Genomic DNA, 22,666 nt, shown 5'->3' with positions numbered 1-22,666 from the left:
ACCAGCACGGCTACCACCCCATTCTGCAGCGATATGCCATCCCACCTGGTTTGCTCTTAGTGGGACTATAATTCGTTTTTCAACAGGACAATGACCCAACACACTTCCAGGCTGTGTAAGGCCTATTTGACCAAGAAGGAGAGTGATGGAGTGCTGCATCAGATGTCCTGGCCTCCACAATCATCCGACCTCAGCCCAATTGAGATGGTTTGGGATGAGTTGGACCGCAGAGGGAAGGAAAAGCAGCCAACAAGTGCTCAGCATATGTGGGACCTCATTTCAAGTGAAGCTGGTTGAGAGAATGCCAAGAGTGTGCAAAGCTGTCATCAAGGCAAAGGGTGGCTACTTTGAAGAATACAAAATATGTTTTGATTTGTTTAACACTTTTGGGGGGACTACATGATTCCATATGTGTTATTTCATAGTCAATGAGAATGGTAAATGACTGGAATATTCATATATTGAATGCATTAACAGAAATGACTGTAAACAAACAAACATTGTAGATTAGAAATGAATGGTCAATTTACTAGCGGTGATATATTTAATGCTGAATTGATAGACACTAACAATCAAACACAAACAATTCAAACAATGAAGTTACGAAACAATGAATGTGCACAAATTGGTGGGAGGGAACGTATTCTGGATAGAGATGTGCATTGTGCATCTTAGCCACATTCTCTTTCTTCTTGGCCTGTGCCATCCCTGCGGCCCCCGCAATGTATCAGTTCACTGAGATGAGCGTGAATAAGACAGGCGTCTCGTGCCCCGTAAAATATATATATATATATTTGCTACTGCTCGACAAAAGAAAATCTCGATCAACCAACAGCCTATCGACCAAACAATTGGGGTTAGCCCTACATTCTACACACTCACACTCACACTGACACTCCAATACACACACACACACTTAATTTGCTCACACGCACACACACTCACATACAATCATATTAAACGCGGCTGCTACTCTGTTTATCATATATCCTAGTCACCTTACCCCTGTACATATCTAACCCAAACACTCCATTATCCCTGCACATTCGCTCATGAATGCACGGCCAGGCACAACTCCAACACCATCATCACGTTTGCTGATGACACAACAGTGGTAGTCCTGATCACCGACAACAATGAGCCTAAAGGGAGGAGGTCAGAGACCTGACCGTGTGGTGCAAGGACAACAACCTCTCTCTCAACGTGATCAAGACAAAGGAGATGATTGTGGACTATAGGAAAAGGAGGACCGAGCACGCCCCCATTCTCATCGACGGGGCTGTAGTGGAGCAGGTTGAGAGCTTCAAGTTCCTTGGCGTCCACATCACCAACAGACTAACATGGTCCAAGCACACCAAGACAGTCGTGAAGAGGGCACAACAAAACCTATTCCCCCTCATGAGACTGAAAAGATTTGGCATGAGTCCTCATATCCTCAAAAGGTTTTACAGCTGCACCATCTTACTGATTCCGATATATCTGCTAAAATACTGTTTTACATCGGGGAAATTAAAAAGTTAAAACATTTCACACTGAATTCTCATAAATTGCAATCCAAAAGACAAATTGTCCAATAACTATGCTTCAAATGTTGATTTCATACATTGTGATAATAATGGCACATCTTGACAATGGCCACACGTGTTCTGATAAGCATGAGATTCCCTTTTCATCCTTTTTATTGAATATCGGTATCGGTGGAGTTATCGGCCCATACCGTTATATAGCGTTAAAAGGCCAATATCGGCCGATATATGAGTTGTAATTATACTATAATACAATATTTTTATTTATTTAACCAGGCAAGCCAGTTATGAACAAATTCTTATTTTACAATGACGGCCTACCCTGGCCAAACCTTCCCCTAACCCGGATGACACTGTGCCAATTGTGTGCTGCCCTATGGGACTCCCGATCACGGCCGGTTGTGATGCAACCCAGGATCAAACCAGGGCCTGTAGTAACGCCTCTAGCACTGAGATGCAGTGCTTTAGACCGCTCCGCCACTCGGGAGCAATTCATACGGGCTTAAAAAATATTAGCCTACTGGAACTTGTTTCATTTATTTACCCAATTGCTACACTGTAACACCATGAAACGTGGCACGTTTCTAACCTAAACGTCAGTGTTGAAAACTTACACATTAGGCATTTAGATTAGCCAATAGGTGTTCTCATCTTCAACACAGGTGTTTAGAATGCAAGATTAAACATGACAGTCAGCTTTTTCCAGTCAGTTTCCAACCAGGAAAACACCTATATCTTCTTAGTGTTCAGATTTGAAACACTTTTCCTATCATCCTGTTTAGAATGACTTTTAGTCATTAATGTGGTTTTCCATGCATTTTAATCAGATCAGTGTTAGGAATGTATGTGACCTTACCTATATTTCAGCAAAACAGAACAGGACATTTGATTCAAGAAATAGTTTCAGTCATGTGGTGTTGTTTCTCGATCGTGTTCATTTCCGTGAACTCTCCGAGTGGGACGATCGGCTACATGACTCGAGCAGGGGAAGCAGTTTGAGTTTGAAGTGGAGGGAGTACAGGGCTTAGCATGTCTCGAGGAGGCTAAAAAGAGATTTTGGCTTAAAAATATTTTCAGAAGGTGTAGGGTAATTGGTGAAGGGAGGAGGATGGGATTGAATCTGTAAAATTCAAATCAAACTGTATTTGTCACATGTGCCGAGTACAACATGTGTAGACCTTCCTGTGAAATGCTTACTTACAAGCCCGTAAGAGTTAAGAACATATTCACCAAATAAATAAAAAGTAACACAATAAAATAACAACAACAAGGCTGTATCAAAGGTGTACCGGAAACTGAGTTAATGTGCAGGGGTACAGGTTAGTCAAGGTCATTTGTACATGTAGGTTGGGGTTAGCGATGATGGGGAAGAAGGTATGTTGAGGAAGATTGGTGTCAAGTTCAAACAGAGTGAGCCGGACGCCAGTTTGAGTTCTGGAGGTGAAATGGAAGGGGTAGAAGGTGTTGTGAGGAGCTCGAAGCCCGAGCCTAGCATTGATAGACATGGTTAGGATAAAGATACATTTGTTCCAGTGGGAGGGAGATTTTTGAAGAGGGTGGAACCAGGCCTTTTTGCTGATCCTTGGGTGGTTTCAGGTTGGGTGGAAAAGATGGTGGGTGCTGTTGAGTCGGTGAAGGTAACCCGAAGTGGACTTGTGATGTTTGTTTGTATTACCTTAGCTCGGAAGGCACAGGCGCTCCATGCGATGCAACTTGGGGAAAGCCCTGTATCTTGCTTTGCACCATTGAAGGGAGTGATTTCTGGGGTAGTGTTAAATGTGGAGGTGGAGCAATTTAAGTTGAAGATTCCTGGTGTTTGTGACACCCACCGTTCGTTGCGACGCAGATTCGGTGGGGAGCATGGTGAAACAGAGGTGACACGGTCTGTTATTTTGAGCTTTGATTCATAGTCTTTACCTGATAAAGTACTGTTATGATATATGAGTTATGCTGTTAGAGCTGTTGTGCCAAATACACTGCGGTGTTATAGGTGTCACGTTTATGGGCATGTTGCAGCAGTGTGTAGGAGCGAGAATCCAGGATGTGGGAAGTGTGCAGGAGGACATGGGACAGAGGAATTTGTAGTTTTTGTGGGAAAAGTTGTGTGTGTCAACTGTAGTGGTGCCCATGTTACTGGGGATCGGAGGTGTCTGGTGTGAGAGAGGCAGGTTGACGTGGCCAGGGTCAGAGTAGTGCAGAAGGTGTCGTATTCTGAGGCAGTGAAGAAAGTAGTGGAGGGTGGATGAAGGGTGAGGGATTCTGAGAGGATCCCTGGAAATAGTAGATATGTGCCAGAACAGAGGAATAGGCCAATGAGTGATATACAGAGTGGACAAAACAACTTCTGTTGAACGATGGAAACAGATCAACTTCTGTTTCCATGATATAGAGTGACTGGGTGAATCCAGGTGACAGCTATGATCCCTTCTTGATGTCACTTGCTATATCCTCTTCAATCAGTGTAGATGAAGGGGAGGAGGCAGGTTAATGAAAGATTGTTAAGCCTTGAGACAAATGAGACATGGATTGTGTATGTGTACCATTCAGAGTGAGAATGGGCAAGACAAAAAATATTTAAGTGCTTTTGAAAGGGGTAAGGTAGTAGGTACCAGGCACACTGCTTTGTGTCAACAACTGCAACAGTGAAGACTATTCCATGCGAGAAATTGCCAAGAAACCAAAGATCTCGTACAACGCTGTGTACTACTCCCTTCACAGAACAGTGCAAACTGGCTCTAACCAGAATAGAAAGAGGAGCGGGGGCCCCAGTGCACAACTGAGCAAGAGGACAAGTACATTAGAGTGTATAGTTTGAGAAACAGGCGCCTCACAAGCCCTCAACTGGCAGCTTCATTAAATAGTACCCGCAAAACACCAGTCTCAACGTCAACAGTGAAGAGGCGAATCCGGGATGGCTGGCCTGAACAGGTTGTAGGCTGTGGATCTCTGCACGTAACATATCCTAGATTCCTTGAGATATGTACATTAAGGGACAGGTTTACATAAGCCTGGTCCCAGATCTGTTTGTGCTGTATAGCCGACTCCTATGGTCATAGTTGGGTCACGCTTTTTTTGGATAGTCCTGCTCTTCCATCTGTAGATGGTCATACTATCAACAAACTCTCTGTTGATAAGCAACTGCTTGCTAAGGTTACGGTTAGGGTAAGGTTTAGAATAAGGGTTAGGGTTAAGGTTAGGGTTAGAGCTAGGGTCTGGCTTAATAGATAGTTTACATGTTACTGATAGTCTGTGCATAGTCTGTAGAGCATCTTCAGATAGCCTATCCAAATAAAGTGTTACCCAAAGTTAACCATAATACAGGGCAAACAGATCTAGCACCAGGCTAGATGTACCGTTATTCCTAAATGAAAGTCTCCTGTATAGTAAGTAACAGTGAGATCAGGTAACAAGGTGAGGGAGTGTCTCTCAGACAGCCAGGCTGGCAGCTTAAAGAAGGGCTTCTCATGCCTCTGCTGAAGGCTTGTCAGATTGATGTGTGGAGGGAAGAGGTGAAAAGATTGATCTGTCTCTACCACCAGATATCTCCAGTGAAGGACAGATGGCTATAGTTAAAGCATCATCACCTGTTTTGGCATTCTGTCCCTTTGTCTTCTAGCTCAGAGTTCTTTGTCTAGATCTTATGGGTAAAACAAACTGTTTTATTTTGCTCCAAAACCAGGATTATAATAATGATCAGCCTGTGTTTGATTTAACTTCTCTGACTGACATCGTATACAATATGGGACAAGGCTAGTGATCATACATTTGTACAGTCGTATTGATTTTATTTATACCCGTATTATTGACAGTGCTGTAATCAGGGTGTATTTTTATCAATTGTCCTATTGACAATGGGTCGAGTACTTTACTGAGAGACTGGTGAGTGGTGAGTAGCCTCTCTGTCTCTCTCTCTCTTTCTCAAGGCTACTGACAGACGTGTGTGTGTGTGTGTGTGTGTGTGTGTGTGTGTGTGTGTGTGTGTGTGTGTGTGTGGGCGTGCGTGCGTGTGATGTCTTTTCATCACATGGTAATAGAGCCGAGGGTGAATAGTGAGGACATTGTAGATAAGTGTCTGTCTGCTCAAGGCAGCTTCCACCCCCTCATTCACCTGCTTGTCTGAGTGCTACATTAACACATAGCTAGCTATCTCTCCTGTTCAGATATGCTTCTACAGCCTATTCAGGCAGAGCCCTGACTGTGTGACTTTCCCCTGTGATAGCTTGTCCATTTACATCCATTTAAATGGGTCTGGAGGAGTGATGCTGGTCTCTAACTCAGGAACTGAGGTGTAATAGGTAGCAGCAGGGTACAAAAATCAAGTCATGAAATAAAGACCCTCACATTATTGAATGTTTCCACAGTTTTATTGAGTGCAACTTTTTATCCTGTAAGTCTTTGTCTGGCTTAACAATAAAGGCAGAAAGGGTTTCACTTACTCTGGCTGTTGTCTTTGTGTATTTGCAGTGCGGGACCCAAGGGAGACAACATCTATGAATGGAGATCCACCATCCTGGGACCACCAGGCTCTGTGTATGAGGGAGGGGTCTTCTTCCTAGATATCACCTTCTCATCCGACTACCCCTTCAAGCCACCAAAGGTACAGTACGCTTTATTCACTTGCTTTATAAGGTTTAGAGGTGGTTGGTTAAACAGTTCAGTAACATGGGAGCCTCTGCTTGCGTCCCAAATGTCACCTTGTTCCCTATGTAGGGAATAGGGTGCCGTTTAGGACGCAGACTCTGTCTGCAGTTAGTCCTCTATTGTTCTACATGGAGGTCAGGGCTGACAGGAGTTTGCTGAGGTCATCAGTTGAAACCTTGAGGCTGATTAACATGATGTCTTGTCTTGTGTTTTTGACTAACTGGCGCTGCCCAGCCATCATCTCCTTGAGGCTACTACACAGCAGCAGTTACACTACAGCACTCTGCTCTACTGTCACATGACTGTGGAGACCAGGGGACCAAAATAACCCTGAGCCATTTAACACAATGCTGTTATTATTGAGAAAGAGAGGCAGCAGCAGCAGCCACTAAGAGAGAAGCCCAGCAGAGTCTCTGTGTGTCCCAAATGCCCACTATTCCCTACATAGTGCACTACTTTAGTATACACACAATACCACATAATGTCAAAGTGGAATTATGTTTTTAGAAATGTTTACAAATTAATAAAAAAGGAAAAGTGGAAATGTCTAGGATCAATAAGTATTCAACCCCTTTGTATGACAAGCAGGAGTAAAAATGTGCTTATCAAGTCCCATAATACGTTGCATGGATTCACTCTCTGTGCAATAGTGTTTAACATGATTTATGAATGACTACATCATCTCTGTCCTCCACACATACAATTATCTGTAAGGTCCCTCAATCAAGCAGTGAATTTCAAACACAGATTGAACCACAAAGGCAAGGGGGGGAGGTTTTCCTATTGGTAGGTGGGTAAAACATTGAAATATCCCTTTGAGCATGGTGAAGCTATTAATTACACGTTGGATGGTGTATCAATACACCTAGTCACTACAAAGATACAGGCGTCCTTCCTAACCGGAGACGAAGGAAACCGCTCAGGGATTTCACCATGAGGCCAATGGTGACTTTAAAACGGTTACAGAGTTTAATGGATGTGATAGGAGAAAACTGAGGATGGATCAACAACATTGCAGTTCCCTATGGGACTCACGACCATGGCTGGTTGTGGCACAGCCCAGGATATGAACCCAACAAAGTAGTAATGCCTCTAGCACTGCTGCATGCAATGTAGTGCCTTAGACCGCTGCGCCACTCGGGAGCCCCATTATAGTGGTGGCTGCATTATGTTATGGGTATACTTGTAATCGTTAAGGACTGGGGAGTTTTTCAGGATAAAAATAAACGGAATGCAGCTAAAACACAAGGCCAAATCTACACTGTAGTTGCTTACCAAGAAGCCAGTGAATGTTCCTGAGTGGCCGAGTTACAGTTTTGACTTAAATCTACTTGAAAATCTATGGCAAGACCTGAACATGGTTGTCTAGCAATGATCAATAACCAATTTGACAGAGCTTGAAGAAATTTCAAACGAATAATGGACAAATGTTGTGCAATCCAGGTGTGGAAAGCTTATAAACTTACCCAGAAAGACTCACAGCTATAATCCCTGCCAAATGTGCTTCTACAAAGGATTAACCCAGGGGTGTGAATACTTATGTAAATGAGACATTTCTGTTTTTAAATTTCAATAAATGTGCAAACATTTCAATAAACATGTTTTCCCTTTGTCGTTAGGGGGTATTGTGTGTAAAAAATATATTTAATCAATTTTGAAATCAGGCTGTAACACAACAAAATGTGGAATAATTCAAGGGGTATGAATACTTTCTGAAGGCAGGGAGTAGGGTGCCTTTTGGGATGCAGCTTCTTGTCTGTTATAGGCACTGCAGGGGCTCCTCTTTTTTAGAAGCATATATTCTCAGGAAAAGGCTACAACAGGCTACACTGCCTATTATGTTTCTGAGAAAACTATACGGGAGGTGGATATAATCAGGATCATAATAGCTTTCTGCTAGTGGAGGGGAGCAATAGGGTTATTTCATAGAAAGCAATCCCATTTCACATAAAACTAACATAATCTATTTAGGAGAAATCACCCTCAGAACTAAAAGCTGTACCACTCTATACTCTATACTGGACTGAGGGGGTGTCATGATATGTTTGCTCTGTCTAACAGTTTTATTATTCAACACAAATCTGCTGTTTACAGTGATGGGATTAGCCTTTACAGTGGTTATGGTAATACAAGACTGAGTCTGGCTCGTCTGGTTTCTATTAACATGTCATAAAGATGGCATATACAGTTTGACTGGAGAGGGAGAGGGAGTCAGACCCCAGGGTAATTGGTAGCATGGAGGGGAACCACACCGCCTCTGAACAAGTCTGCTCTCGCTCTACTCTCTCTCTCCTCTCTTTCTCTCTCGCTCTCTGTCTCTTTCTCTCTCTCTTATCTCTCTCTCCCTCTAATGTCAAAGCCATAAACAGCTAGTGGTATCATTAAGATCATTGGCTGTGCGTGGCCCTAATTGGTTTCCCCTGCAATAAGGGCTGCTCAGAGAGAGAAGGCCTCAATGGGATGGATGTTAAAAGACTTCCCTTATGTAAACACCACATAATTTCACATGTGGAAAATCACATGATTCCACATGTGACATTTCCACGTTTTGCACATGTGAAACTGTTAAGGTGCGTGAATGAGGACCCAAAAGCGAATTAACGTAAACAGAGCTTCTTTAATAACAAAACAAACGTAGGCTCAGATGGACCGGCAGATTCCGACAGGACAGGACAAGGTTGCAGCAAACATGACGATAGTCTGGTTCAGGCATGAATAACACAAACAAGAATCCGACAAAGACAGAAACAAAAACAGAGAGAGATATAGAGGACTAATCAGAGGGAAAAAGGGAACAGGTGGGAAAAGGGGTGACGAGGTAGTTAGGAGGAGACAAGGAACAGCTGGGGGAAAGAGGGGGAGAAAAGGTAACCTAATAACGACCAGCAGAGGGAGACAGGGTGAAGGGAAAGGACAGAAACAAGACACAACATGACAATACATGACAGTACCCCCCCACTCACCGAGCGCCTCCTGGCGCACTCGAGGAGGAAACCTGGCGGCAACGGAGGAAATCCTCGATCAGCGCACGGTCCAGCACGTCCCGAGAGGGAACCCAACTCCTCTCCTCAGGACCGTACCCCTCCCAATCTACTAGGTACTGATGACCACGGCCCCGAGGACGCATGTCCAAAATCCTACGGACCCTGTAGATGGGTGCGCCCTCGACAAGGATGGGGGGGGGGGGGGGGGAGACGAGCGGGGGCGCGAAGAACGGGCTTGATACAGGAGACATGGAAGACCGGGTGGACGCGACGAAGATATCGCGGAAGAAGAAGTCGAACTGCGACAGGATTAATGATTTGAGAAATACGGAACGGACCAATGAACCGCGGGGTCAACTTGCGAGAAGCGGTCTTAAGGGGAAGGTTCTGAGTGGAGAGCCAAACTCTCTGACCGCGACAATATCTAGGACTCTTAGTTCTACGCTTATTAGCAGCCCTCACAGTCTGCGCTCTATAACGGCAAAGTGCAGACCTGACCCTCTTCCAGGTGCGCTCGCAACGTTGGACAAAAGCCTGAGCGGAGGGGACGCTGGACTCGGCGAACTGAGATGAGAACAGCGGAGGCTGGTACCCGAGGCTACTCTGAAAAGGAGATAGCCCGGTCGCAGACGAAGGAAGCGAGTTGTGGGCGTATTCTGCCCAGGGGAGCTGTTCTGACCAAGACACAGGGTTGCGAAAAGAAAGACTGCGTAAGATGCGACCAATAGTCTGATTGGCCCGTTCTGCTTGACCGTTAGACTGGGGGTGAAAGCCGGAAGAGAGACTGACGGAAGCCCCAATCAAACGGCAAAACTCCCTCCAAAATTGAGACGTGAATTGCGGACCTCTGTCCGAAACGACGTCTGACGGAAGGCCATGAATTCTGAAAACATTCTCGATGATGATTTGTGCCGTCTCTTTAGCAGAAGGAAGCTTAGCAAGGGGAATAAAATGAGCCGCCTTAGAGAACCTGTCGACAACCGTAAGAATAACAGTCTTCCCCGCTGACGAAGGCAGTCCGGTGACAAAATCTAAGGCGATGTGAGACCACGGTCGAGAGGGAATGGGAAGCGGCCTGAGACGGCCGGCAGGAGGGGAGTTACCGGACTTAGTCTGCGCGCAGACTGAACAAGCAGCCACGAAGCGACGCGTGTCATGCTCCCGGGTGGGCCACCAAAAACGCTGGCGAATGGAAGCAAGCGTACCCCGAACGCCAGGGTGGCCGGCTAACTTGGCAGAGTGAGCTCACTGAAGAACGGCCAGACGAGTAGGAACGGGAACGAAAAGAAGGTTCCTGGGACAAGCGCGCGGCGACGGAGTTTGAGTGAGTGCTTGCTTTACCTGCCTCTCAATTCCCCAGACAGTCAACCCGACAACACGCCCCTCAGGGAGAATCCCCTCGGGGTCAGTGGAGGCTACTGAAGAACTGAAGAGACGAGATAAAGCATCAGGCTTGGTGTTCTTAGAGCCCGGACGATAAGAAATCACGAACTCGAAACGAGCGAAAAACAGCGCCCAGCGCGCCTGACGCGCATTAAGTCGTTTGGCAGAACGGATGTACTCAAGGTTCCTATGGTCAGTCCAAACGACAAAAGGAACGGTCGCCCCGTCCAACCACTGTCGCCATTCGCCTAGGGCTAAGCGGATGGCGAGCAGTTCGCGGTTTCCCACATCATAGTTACGTTCCGACGGCGACAGGCGATGAGAAAAATACGCGCAAGGGTGGACCTTGTCGTCAGAGAGGGAGCGCTGAGAAAGAATGGCTCCCACGCCCACCTCTGACGCGTCAACCTCGACCACGAACTGTCTAGAGACGTCAGGTGTAACAAGGATAGGAGCGGATGTAAAACGATTCTTGAGGAGATCAAAAGCTCCCTGGGCGGAAACGGACCACTTAAAGCACGTCTTGACAGAAGTAAGGGCTGTGAGAGGAGCTGCCACCTGACCGAAATTACGGATGAAACGACGATAGAAGTTCGCGAAGCCGAGAAAGCGCTGCAGCTCGACGCGTGACTTAGGGACGGGCCAATCAATGACAGCCTGGACCTTAGCGGGATCCATCTTAATGCCTTCAGCGGAAATAACAGAACCGAGAAATGTGACGGAGGAGGCATGAAAAGTGCACTTCTCAGCCTTCACAAAAAGACAATTCTCTAAAAGGCGCTGGAGGACACGTTGAACGTGCTGAACATGAATCTGGAGTGACGGTGAAAAAATCAGGATATCGTCAAGGTAAACGAAAACAAAGATGTTCAGCATGTCTCTCAGGACATCATTGACTAATGCCTGAAAGACAGCTGGAGCGTTAGCGAGGCCGAAAGGAAGAACCCGGTATTCAAAGTGCCCTAACGGAGTGTTAAACGCCGTCTTCCACTCGTCCCCCTCCCTGATGCGCACGAGATGGTAAGCGTTACGAAGGTCCAACTTAGTGAAAAACCTGGCTCCCTGCAGGATCTCGAAGGCTGAAGACATAAGAGGAAGCGGATAACGATTCTTCACTGTTATGTCATTCAGCCCTCGATAATCTATGCAGGGGCGCAGGGACCCGTCCTTCTTCTTAACAAAAAAAAACCCCGCTCCGGCGGGAGAGGAGGAGGGGACTATGGTACCGGCGGCAAGAGCTACAGACAAATAATCTTCGAGAGCTTTACGTTCGGGAGCCGACAGAGAGTATAGTCTACCCCGGGGGGGAGTGGTTCCCGGAAGGAGATCAATACTACAATCATACGACCGGTGTGGAGGAAGAGAGGTGGCCCTGGACCGACTGAACACCGTGCGCAGATCGTGATATTCCTCCGGCACCCCTGTCAAATCACCAGGCTCCTCCTGTGAAGAAGAGACAGAGGAAACAGGAGGGATAGCAGACATTAAACATTTCACATGACAAGAGACGTTCCAGGAGAGGATAGAATTACTAGACCAATTAATAGAAGGATTATGACAAACTAGCCAGGGATGGCCCAAAACAACAGGTGTAAAAGGTGAACGAAAAATTAAAAAAGAAATGGTTTCGCTATGATTACCAGAGACAGTGAGGGTTAAAGGTAGCGTCTCACGCTGAATCCTGGGGAGAGGACTACCATCCAAGGCGAACAAGGCCGTGGGCTCCCTTAACTGTCTGAGAGGAATGTCATGTTCCCGAGCCCAGGTCTCGTCCATAAAACAGCCCTCCGCCCCAGAGTCTATTAAGGCACTGCAGGAAGCTGACGAACCGGTCCAGCGTAGATGGACCGACAAGGTAGTGCAGGATCTTGAAGGAGAGACAGGAGTAGTAGCGCTCACCAGTAGCCCTCCGCTTACTGATGAGCTCTGGCTTTTACTGGACATGAAGTGACAAAATGACCAGCAGAACCGCAATAGAGACAGAGGCGGTTGGTGATTCTCCGTTCCCTCTCCTTAGTCGAGATGCGGATACCTCCCAGCTGCATAGGCTCAGCACCCGAGCCGGCAGAGGAAGATGGTAGTGATGCGGAGAGGGGGGCAACGGAGAACGCGAGCTCCTTTCCACGAGCTCGGTGACGAAGATCAACCCGTCGCTCAATGCAAATAGCGAGTTCAATCAAGGAATCCACGCTGGAAGGAACCTCCCGGGAGAGAATCTCATCCTTTACCTCTGCGCGGAGACCCTCCAGAAAACGAGCGAGCAAAACCGGCTCGTTCCAGCCACTGGAGGCAGCAAGAGTGCGAAACTCAATAGAGTAGTCTGTTATGGATCGATTACCTTGACATAGGGAAGACAGGACCCTGGAAGCCTCCTCCCCAAAAACAGATCGATCAAAAACCCGTATCATCTCCTCCTTAAAGTCCTGATACTGGTTAGTACACTCAGCCCTTGCCTCCCAGATTGCCGTGCCCCACTCACGAGCCCGTCCAGTAAGGAGAGATATGACGTAGGCGACACGAGCAGTGCTCCTGGAGTAAGTGTTGGGCTGGAGAGAAAACACAATATCACACTGGGTGAGGAACGAGCGGCATTCAGTGGGCTCCCCAGAGTAACACGGCGGGTTATTGATTCTGGGCTCCGGAGATTCGAAAGCCCTGGAAGTGGCCGGTGGATCGAGGCGGAGATGGTGAACCTGTTCTGTGAGGTTGGAGACTTGGGTGGCCAGGGTCTCAACGGCATGTCGAGCAGCAGACAATTCCTGCTCGTGTCTGCCTAGCATCGCTCCCTGGATCTCGACGGCTGAGTGGAGAGGATCCGAAGTCGCTGGGTCCATTCTTGGTCGGATTCTTCTGTTAAGGTGCGTGAATGAGGACCCAAAAGCAAATTAACGTAAACAGAGCTTCTTTAATAACAAAACAAACGTAGGCTCAGATGGACCGGCAGATTCCGACAGGACAGGACAAGGTTGCAGCAAACATGACGATAGTCTGGTTCAGGCATGAATAACACAAACAAGAATCCGACAAAGACAGAAACAAAAACAGAGAGAGATATAGAGGACTAATCAGAGGGAAAAAGGGAACAGGTGGGAAAAGGGGTGACGAGGTAGTTAGGAGGAGACAAGGAACAGCTGGGGGAAAGAGGGGGAGAAAAGGTAACCTAATAACGACCAGCAGAGGGAGACAGGGTGAAGGGAAAGGACAGAAACAAGACACAACATGACAATACATGACATGAAACCATGTATTTTTGGAATAATTCACATGTGGTGATGTGGATTTTCACATGTGAAACCATGTGTTAATGAAACATTTCACGTGAAACTATGTGTTTTTGGAACACTTCACATGATGATATTTCACATGTGGATTTTCACGTGATCGCATAACCTTTCACTTATGGACTCAAGTTTTCACACGAGATTTCACAGGTGATGCCCTGCAAACAAAAATGCGTCTTCATGATACACACACAGTGTTTTTAACTTACATATTGGACACATAACTACATTGTGTACGTTTATTTATAGAGTAATTATTATTCAACCTGTCTTTACCTGGGATTAGACTTCACAACCTCTTGGTTCACTGCATTCCAATCGTCCTGCTACGCCACCATTTCTGTGTCATTAACTCATTTCACCTGTATTTCTAGACTTTGGAATTCAAAGTACATCTCAGATTTGCTAAAAAATACTCTCACCTGATTTAGTGTATTTTTTTAGCAAATCTGAGATTCAGGTGTAACAAAGTAAAATAATATGCCCACCAACATTAGACAACGTCACAGAAAACCCTCAAATTGCTGAAATAAGTAAATGTAATCAATGATGAGAGAAAAGTCAGAATAACTGATAACTAAAATAGCAGTGCAGATGTCACTCTTTTGCTAAGTGCAGAGGTGTATTATAGTTGTTGAATGTGTATGAGAATGTTACAGACTTTGTTGTGCAGCAGTAAGGGCAGCATACCTCAAATCCAGAGGTTGTGTGTACAAATCCCAGGTGAGGTCATACTTTAGCTGAACAGTGACTTCGCATGTGAAAAACATGTGACATATGCGAAAAACATATGTGAAGTTTCAAAACCAAATTTGTAAAGTGTTCCAAAAGCACATTTTCACAAGTGAAATGTCACATGTGAAGTGTTCCAAAATCACGTTTTCACGTAAAATATCACATGAAGTGTTCAAAAAACACATTTTTACATGATGCGAAATGTCACGTGAAGTGTTCCAAAAACATGTTTTCACATGTGAAGTTTTCACATAATTTCACATGTGAAATGTCAAATCATGTGATTTTCCACATGTGAAATAATGTGGTCCAACATGTTAGCCATTGCTGTAATAGGATACTGTATTTGTGTTTTGATATATGTTTACTGTCAATTGCAATGCACATGGGTAGACTACTTTTTGTCCGTCATGCAAATTAACATGATACACTGATTATTTTATAGTAAGTTACCAGCTACTTTTTATGTATTTCCACAGCTGAACTGTATTTTGTCATTCAATTTACAACAACAAACTATGCTGCCAATCAGCAAGTGATGCACATGTTGTCAACAGAAGAGTCGGTGAATGCACAGTAGGTTACGAGCAAAGATTGGTTACTGTCCCCCAAAAATTGGCAGTATGTATCTGTTAATTTGACAATAACTTACTAACTAGTAGTTTCCAAGTAAAAAATGACAAATTCACAGCAACTTCTTGCAACAAGTTGCAATTAACTTACTGTAAAAAGCACAATAACCTCTTTACAGTGCAGCTCATTAGTGACGCATGCTCTTACAAAGTTTGCAGAAAAGAGGTGCTTGACTTGCATCGGCATAACCATCAAACCATCAAACACTTAAACTGCTACAACAGCTGCTTGAGCACTGCTAGTTTTATGTAAATGTTACGTTGGTGGTGATAATTGCACAATTATTTACTTGATTCTGGGCAGCGTTGAATAATGCAGAAATGCATTCCTGCCAATATGTATGTGGCCCATATGTATTTCACACTCACAGGTCCGGTGGTGTAGCTGCACTGTATCAGGACATTTCAGGTTGTTAGCGACTGAGAGGTTATGAATTCAAATCCCATTCAAGGTCCCTATGGTGGTCACAGTACAAGATTCTACAGTAATTGAAATCAATTATTTCACATTTATTTAACCAGATAGGCCAATTGAGAAAAAAATAATAATTTACAACTGCGACCTGGCCAAGATAAAGCAAAGCAGTGCGACAAAAACAACACAGAGTTACACCTAAACAAATGTACAGTCAATAACACAAAAGTAAAGAAAAACAGATGACGACAGTATCTGCATACTTAACAGCCAGGGAGCTGTGGATGTTTGGGAATGTTCTTGTTCCACAGTAAATGTTCTCGCTCCTCCTAGGTAGCCTAGCAATTAAGAGCTTTGGGCCAGTAGAGGTTTGGTTTCAAATCCCCGAGCCGACTTAGTGAAAAATATGTCGATGTGCCCTTGACCAAGACACTTAACCATAATTGCTACTGCAAGTCGCTCTGGATAAGAGCGTCTGCAAAATGACTAAAATGTAAATGTCAGTAAACGTTCTTTGTCCTCTGTAAATGTTCTAGCTCCTCAGTAAATGTTCTAGCTCGTGACCCTTGCATGCTTTATTGTTGACCCAATTGTTAACACTGTAGCTTATCTTATCTGGCTGGCTGATAAAGCCTGAATGTGTTTCATGCCTTCCTCCTCTTCCACAGGTCAGTTTTCATTTGAGGAAAGTGGGCCTAACAAAAACAATCAGGGCATACTGATCTGTATGTATGTGTTGTTTCCTAGCCAGTGTACAGTTGAAGTCGGAAGTTTACATACACTAGGTTGGAATCAATTAAACTCGTTTTTCAACCACTCCACAAATGTCTTGTTAAACTTGTTAGGGCTAGGGGTTCCGCTAGCGGAATTAAAAAAATATTTTTTTGAAATATTTAACTTTCATACATTCACAAGTGCAATACACCAAATTAAAGCTTAACTTCTTGTTAATCTACGCATTGTGTCCGATTTAAAAAAGGCTTTACAGCGAAAGCACACCATATGATTATGTTAGGTCAGAGCCTAGTCACAAAAACACATACAGCCATTTTCCAGCCAAAGAGAGGAGTCACAAAAAGCAGAAATAGATATAAAATGAATCACTAACCTTTGATGATCTTCATCAGATGGCACTCATAGGACTTCATGTTACACAATATATGTATGTTTTGTTCGATAAAGTTCATATTTATATCCACAAATCTCAGTTTACATTGCCGCTTTATGGTCAGTAATGTTGTTCCTCGAAAACATCCGGCGAAGCCACATCAATTTACAGAAATAGTAAACTTTGATAAAACATACAAGTATTATGCACAGATTTATAGATATACTTCTCCTTAATACAACTACTGTGTCAGATTTCAAAAAAGCTTTACGGAAAAAGCCAACCATGCAATAATCTGAGTACGGCGCTCAGAAACAAAAACAAGCCATGCAGATACCTGCCATGTTGTGAAGTCAGTAAAAGTCAGAAATAGCGTTATAAATATTCACTTACCTTTGATGATCTTCATCAGAATGCACTCCCAGGAATCCAAGTTCCACAATAAATGTTTGTTTTGTTCCATAAAGTCCATAATTTATGACCAAATACCTCCTTTTGTTAGCGCGTTTAGTAAACAAATCCAAACTCACGAGGTACGGGCAAGTCCAGGCGAAAGTTCAGACGAAAAGTTTTTAAAATTATATTACAGTTCGTAGAAACATGTCAAACGATGTATAGATTAAATCTTTAGGATGTTTTTAACATAAATCTTCAATAATGTTCCAACCGGAGAATTCCTTTGTCTTTAGAAATGCAATGGAACGCAGGTCGCTCTCACGGGTGTGCGCGTGATCAGCTCATGCCACTCTGGCACGCTCTCATTCACCCCCACTTCACAGTAGAAGCCTCAAACAACGTTCTAAAGACTGTTGACATTAGTGGAAGCCTTAGGAAGTGCAATATGTCCCCACAGACACTGTATATTTGATAGGCAATGAGTTGAAAAACTACAAACCTCAGATTTCCCACTTCCTGGTTGGATTTTTCTCAGGTTTTCGCCTGCCAAATGAGTTCTGTTATACTCACAGACCTCATTCAAACCGTTTTAGAAACTTCAGAGTGTTTTCTATCCAATACTACTAATAACATGCATATATTAACTTCTGGGCCTGAGTAGCAGAAAGTTTACTCTGGGCACGCTTTTCATCCGAACGTATGATCTCTGTAATTGCAAACAAAGGTTTCTGTACCAAATATTAAGTTCTGCTTTTCTGATGTATCAAATACTTATGTCATGCAATAAAATGCGAATTAATTACTTAAAAATCATACAATGTGATTTTCTGGATTTTGTTTTAGATGGGGAAAATAAAAAGAAATCAGCCAAGACCTCAGAAAGTAGATTGTAGACGTCCACAAGTCTGGTTCATCCTTGGGAGAAATGTCCAAATGCCTGAAGGTACCACGTTCATCTGTACAAACAATATTACGCAAGTATAAACACCATGGAACCACGCAGCCGTCATACCGCCCTGGAAGGAGACGCGTTCTGTCTCCTAGATATATACTTCCTTGGAGGGGGGGAGTGCAAATCAATCCCAGAACAACAGCAAAGGACCTTGTGAAGATGTTAGAGGAAACAGGTACAACATGATCTATATCCACATAAACGAGTCCTATATCGACATAACCTGAAAGGCCGCTCAGCAAGGAAGAAGCCACTGCTCCAAAACCGCCATAAATAAAGCCAGACTATGGTTTGCAACTGTACATGAGGACAAAGATCATACTTTTTTGAGAAATGTCCTCTGGTCTGATGAAACAAACACCATCCCAACCTTTAAGCACGGGGGTGGCAGCATGTTGTGGGGTGCTTTGCTGCAGGAGGGACTGGTGCACTTCACAAAATAGATGGCTTCATGAGGCAGGAAAATGATGTGGATATATTGAAGCAACATCTCAAGCATCAGTCAGGAAGTTTAAGCTTGGTCACAAATGGGTTTTCCAAATGGACAATGATCCCAAGCATACTTCCAAAGTTGTGGCAAAATTGCTTAAGGACAACAAAGTCAAGGTATTGGAGTGGCCATCACAAAGCCCTGACCTCAATCCCATAGAAAATTGGTGGGCAGAACTGAAAAGGCGTGTGCGAGCAAGGAGGCCTACAGACCTGACTCATTTACACCAATTCTGTCAGGAGGAATGGGCCAAAATTCACCCAACTTATTGTGGGATCTTGTGGATGGCTACCAGAAACATTTGACCCAAGTTAAATCATTTAAAGGCAATACTAACAAATACTAATTGAGTGTATGTAAACTTCTGACACATTGGGAATGTGACGAAAGAAAAAAAGCTGAAATAAATCATTCTCTACTATTATTCTGACATTTCACATTCTTAAACTAAAGTGGTGATCCTAACTGATCTAAGCCAGGGAATTTTTACTCTGATTAAATGTCAGGAATTGTGAAAAACTGAGTTTAAATGTATTTGTGTATGTAAACTTCCGACTTCAACTGTATATATTTACTTTATGTTGTCTCCTAGGTGACATTCTGCGCCTGGAACTACCACTGTATCATCGACAGTCAGGGTTTGATCCATCTGGATCTACTTTATGTTATTTCTTAGGTGATGTTAGATCTGCTTTATTTCATTCCGTAGGTGACATTCCGCACCAGGATCTACCACTGTAACATCAACAGTCAGGGTGTGATCTGCCTGGATATCCTGAAGGACAACTGGAGCCCCGCCCTCACCATCTCCAAGGTGCTGCTGTCCATCTGTTCCCTGCTCACAGACTGTAACCCTGGTGAGTGACACAGTGGTCAACCAATCAGACATATAGTATATATACTGTACACATGTAACAGACTGCAACCCTGGTGAGTGACACAGCAGTCAACCAATCAGACATACAGTAAATATACTGTACACCAGTAACAGACTGTAACCCCAAAGCAAGCCTCAAAACCAAAGAGATTACACTGCACTTGACTTGTGGAATGTCTGCGCTGTGTCAGGGATGGGATAATGGGACAGCCATAAATGTTTATGCATGCTTCAATTTCTACTTGAATGAAGTAATTTATACAAAAACAAAACACGAAGCAGTCCTGTATGCCTGGCTTGAGACTTGATCTAAGTTCGTCCTCTTACCAATGACTAAGGCCTCTTACTCATGACTGTCTCATCCCTTTCCTCTTCAGTCATTTTAGACTTCCGCAACCCTCTTACTAATGCGTTGCTCATCTCTTTCCTGTCTTCTCCCTTTCCTCTCCTCAGCTGACCCTCTGGTTGGTAGCATTGCCACTCAGTACCTGACCAACAGAGCCGAGCATGACAGGATAGCCCGACAGTGGACCAAGAGATACGCCACTTAGAGGTCACGACCCCTAACCCCGTCCTGTCTGATCCCCTGTCCACCCAGTCCCCCTGCCTGCAGTGTGAAGGTCCCGGAGGCGACGTCACATCGTGCAACAAATCTTTATAGCCTTTACAATACGGACTTCTGTGTATATGTCTGATTACTGATTCTACTCCTCCACATTTTTCCCTGCTATGAGGACTGGGTCTGAAGAGAGACAGAGAGAAAGATCCAAGCAGGCATTGTCTCACGTCAGATAGCGAAGTGTCGCCTCTGTCTGCACTGATAGTTCATGGCAACACAGAGCGTTAGAATGACGCCATCTGTCGGAAGACAATGCCCAACAAAAGGTAAATGTATATTGGAGTAGAATTTTGTCGCTGTAGATTTTAGTTATGTTTAAATGCCTCTACTTGCAAGTCTTGCTTCTTTGGGATATTAAAAAATAAAATGTATTTTGTGATGTAATAAAGGAAACTATTCCTAAAGTCTCAACCAAATATTATGGTGCATTTTAGCCTTCTCCATTATCTGTATGAAGTTAAAGAAGAAAAAACAACTAGCTGATGTAGATTATTAGAGATGATGATGTCATTTATATGAAAGCCAGACACCCATTTCCAGTTATGTAGTTACATTATACTGTTGTGATGACTCTGTTTTACCTTGTCAATTTGTAATGAAAACGAGATTTCATTGAAACCTTTTTGTAGCTCAACAAAAGATGAGCCACCACTGTAACATCCCCAAAACACAATAAACTTGTCCCCAAGGGTTGAATTGTACAGTGTAAACTCATGGATGATTGACATTGGCAGCTGGCATTCAATAACCAGGGTTGCATCCCAAATGACACCATATTCTGACTTGTAACCAGAGCCCATGCGAAGAAGGGCACTACATAGAGGATAGGTTGCCATTTGGGACATAGAGAAAGGCTCAATTTGTTCAGAGCCAATGAGAGGAATGAGAGAACCCCGGGAAATGACCAAGACAATGTCATTATGTTACATACAGTTGGACACTCAGAACTGCTGCTCTGCAAACTGCCATACTGTTATCTCTTGAGATGTATAATTTCATACTGATTCTACACCTGCTATTACCATATGAGGACTGATGCCTGTAGGAAAAGACGGTGCTCAAATCGACCTAGACTTGAAGTACACATAAAAGGGGAAACAGACGCAGCTCTCCATCTCTTGAAGTTAAATCCTATGAGAATAAAACAAAACGTTGAAGGATGGAAAGAGAGAAAATGGTAAATGCTATTCAAGTTGAATGTTGTAACTGTCGTAGATTTAGTAGATATAGTGTTATCTCTATTTTTGCTAGCGGCCTCTGTACTCTATAAACATAGATACAGGTTTTCGTTTTTTATTGACGTGGGTTTCTTCATTATTCTCTATCGATCTCGGACTTGTTTGATGTGTGGTTCAAGAGTTGGTCTCTGAAGTGTAGCTGCTGTCAGTGTCCGGGCTAATTGTTCTATGTTCACTGTCTAGCCTCAACAGTGGAGTGAGAGATAGAGATTCTCTGGCCCGTATCATAACCCAGGAGATGGATAGAAGAATACCTGGTGCTTTAGGATTAAGGCATAGGTACCACTACATACTGGTCTGTGTTTTGTCGCAATTGCTGAGGTTAGGCTGTTGTTATTGCAAGCTGATCCTAGATCTGTTTCTAGGGGCAATTTCACCCTTAAAATCACCCTCTCATAGTTAGACCACCCCCTTGTGGTTGGATCTTTGAACTACACACACCTGGAAGAGGCTATTGTTCTAGTACTCGTGGTCTTGTTCTACATTGAGTTATGCTCTATGACCATAGATAGATAGCATGTTGCTGGTTTAATGAAGCGATATTCATATGATGCGTTGAGAAACCACAGCAAGTAAATGATTACTTGCGGTGTATCTGATGATTCCGACTTTTTTAAGACTAGATGGGAAGAGATGCTTATAAGATAAATGTCTAGTTGAAATTCTAAACTATACTGAACAAAAATATGAAAGGTACGTGCAACAATTTCAAAGATTTTACTCAGCTACAGTTCATATAATGAAATCAGAACTGAAATAAATAAATTAGGCCCTAATCTATGGATTTCACATGACAGGGCAGGGGTGCAGCGATGGGAGCCAGACCCAGCCAATCGTAATGAGTTTTTCCTCACAAAAGGGCTTTATTACAGATAGAAATACCTCCCAGCACCCCCCCATCCCCCCTCAGAGGATCCCGTAGGTGAAGAAGCCGGATGTGGAAGTCCTGGGCTGGCGTGGCTACATGTGGTCTGTAGTCTCTAAAACGGTGTTGGAGGCAGCTTATGGTAAAGACATTTACATTAAAATCTCTGGCATCAGCTCTGGTGGACATCATTCCAGTCAGCATACCAATTGCGTGCTCCCTCAAAACTTGAGACATCTGTGGCATTGTGTTGTGTGACAAAACCTCACATTTTAAAGTGGCATTGTATTGTTCCCAGCACAAGGTGCACCTGTGTAATGATCATGCTGTTTAATCAGCTTCTTGATATGCCACACCTGTAAGGGGGATCAATTATCTTGGTAAAGGAGACATTTTCAGCAACAGGGATGTAAAATAAGCTTTTTGTGTTCATGGACAATTTCTGGGATTTTATATTCCAACTCATGAAACATGGAACCAACACTTTACATGTTGCGTTTCTATTTTTGTTCAGTGTAGTTATC

The 22,666-nt window shown here is 43.9% G+C and overlaps 1 protein-coding gene across 2 annotated transcripts in view; it reads left to right on the top strand.

Annotated features, from left to right (window-relative positions):
- Positions 1–20,740, top strand: part of LOC110501764 (ubiquitin-conjugating enzyme E2E 3 (UBC4/5 homolog, yeast)) — a 53,884-nt gene extending 33,144 nt beyond the window's left edge. For both annotated transcript variants that reach the window (XM_021579537.3, XM_021579538.3), the window contains exons 4-6: positions 5,991–6,123; positions 19,253–19,400; positions 19,874–20,740. In XM_021579537.3, coding sequence (XP_021435212.1) covers positions 5,991–6,123; positions 19,253–19,400; positions 19,874–19,971 — 379 coding nt within the window. In that variant the 3' untranslated portion in view covers positions 19,972–20,740. The remainder of the gene's footprint in view (positions 1–5,990; positions 6,124–19,252; positions 19,401–19,873) is intronic.
- Positions 20,741–22,666: the final 1,926 nt, after the last annotated feature.

This window comes from Oncorhynchus mykiss, chromosome 22 (assembly GCF_057628025.1).
Source record: "Oncorhynchus mykiss isolate SJ-2025 chromosome 22, ASM5762802v1, whole genome shotgun sequence".
NCBI lineage: Eukaryota > Metazoa > Chordata > Actinopteri > Salmoniformes > Salmonidae > Oncorhynchus > Oncorhynchus mykiss.
Note: the sequence above shows the minus strand (reverse complement) of the source record. Positions and strands in the feature narration are given on the sequence as shown.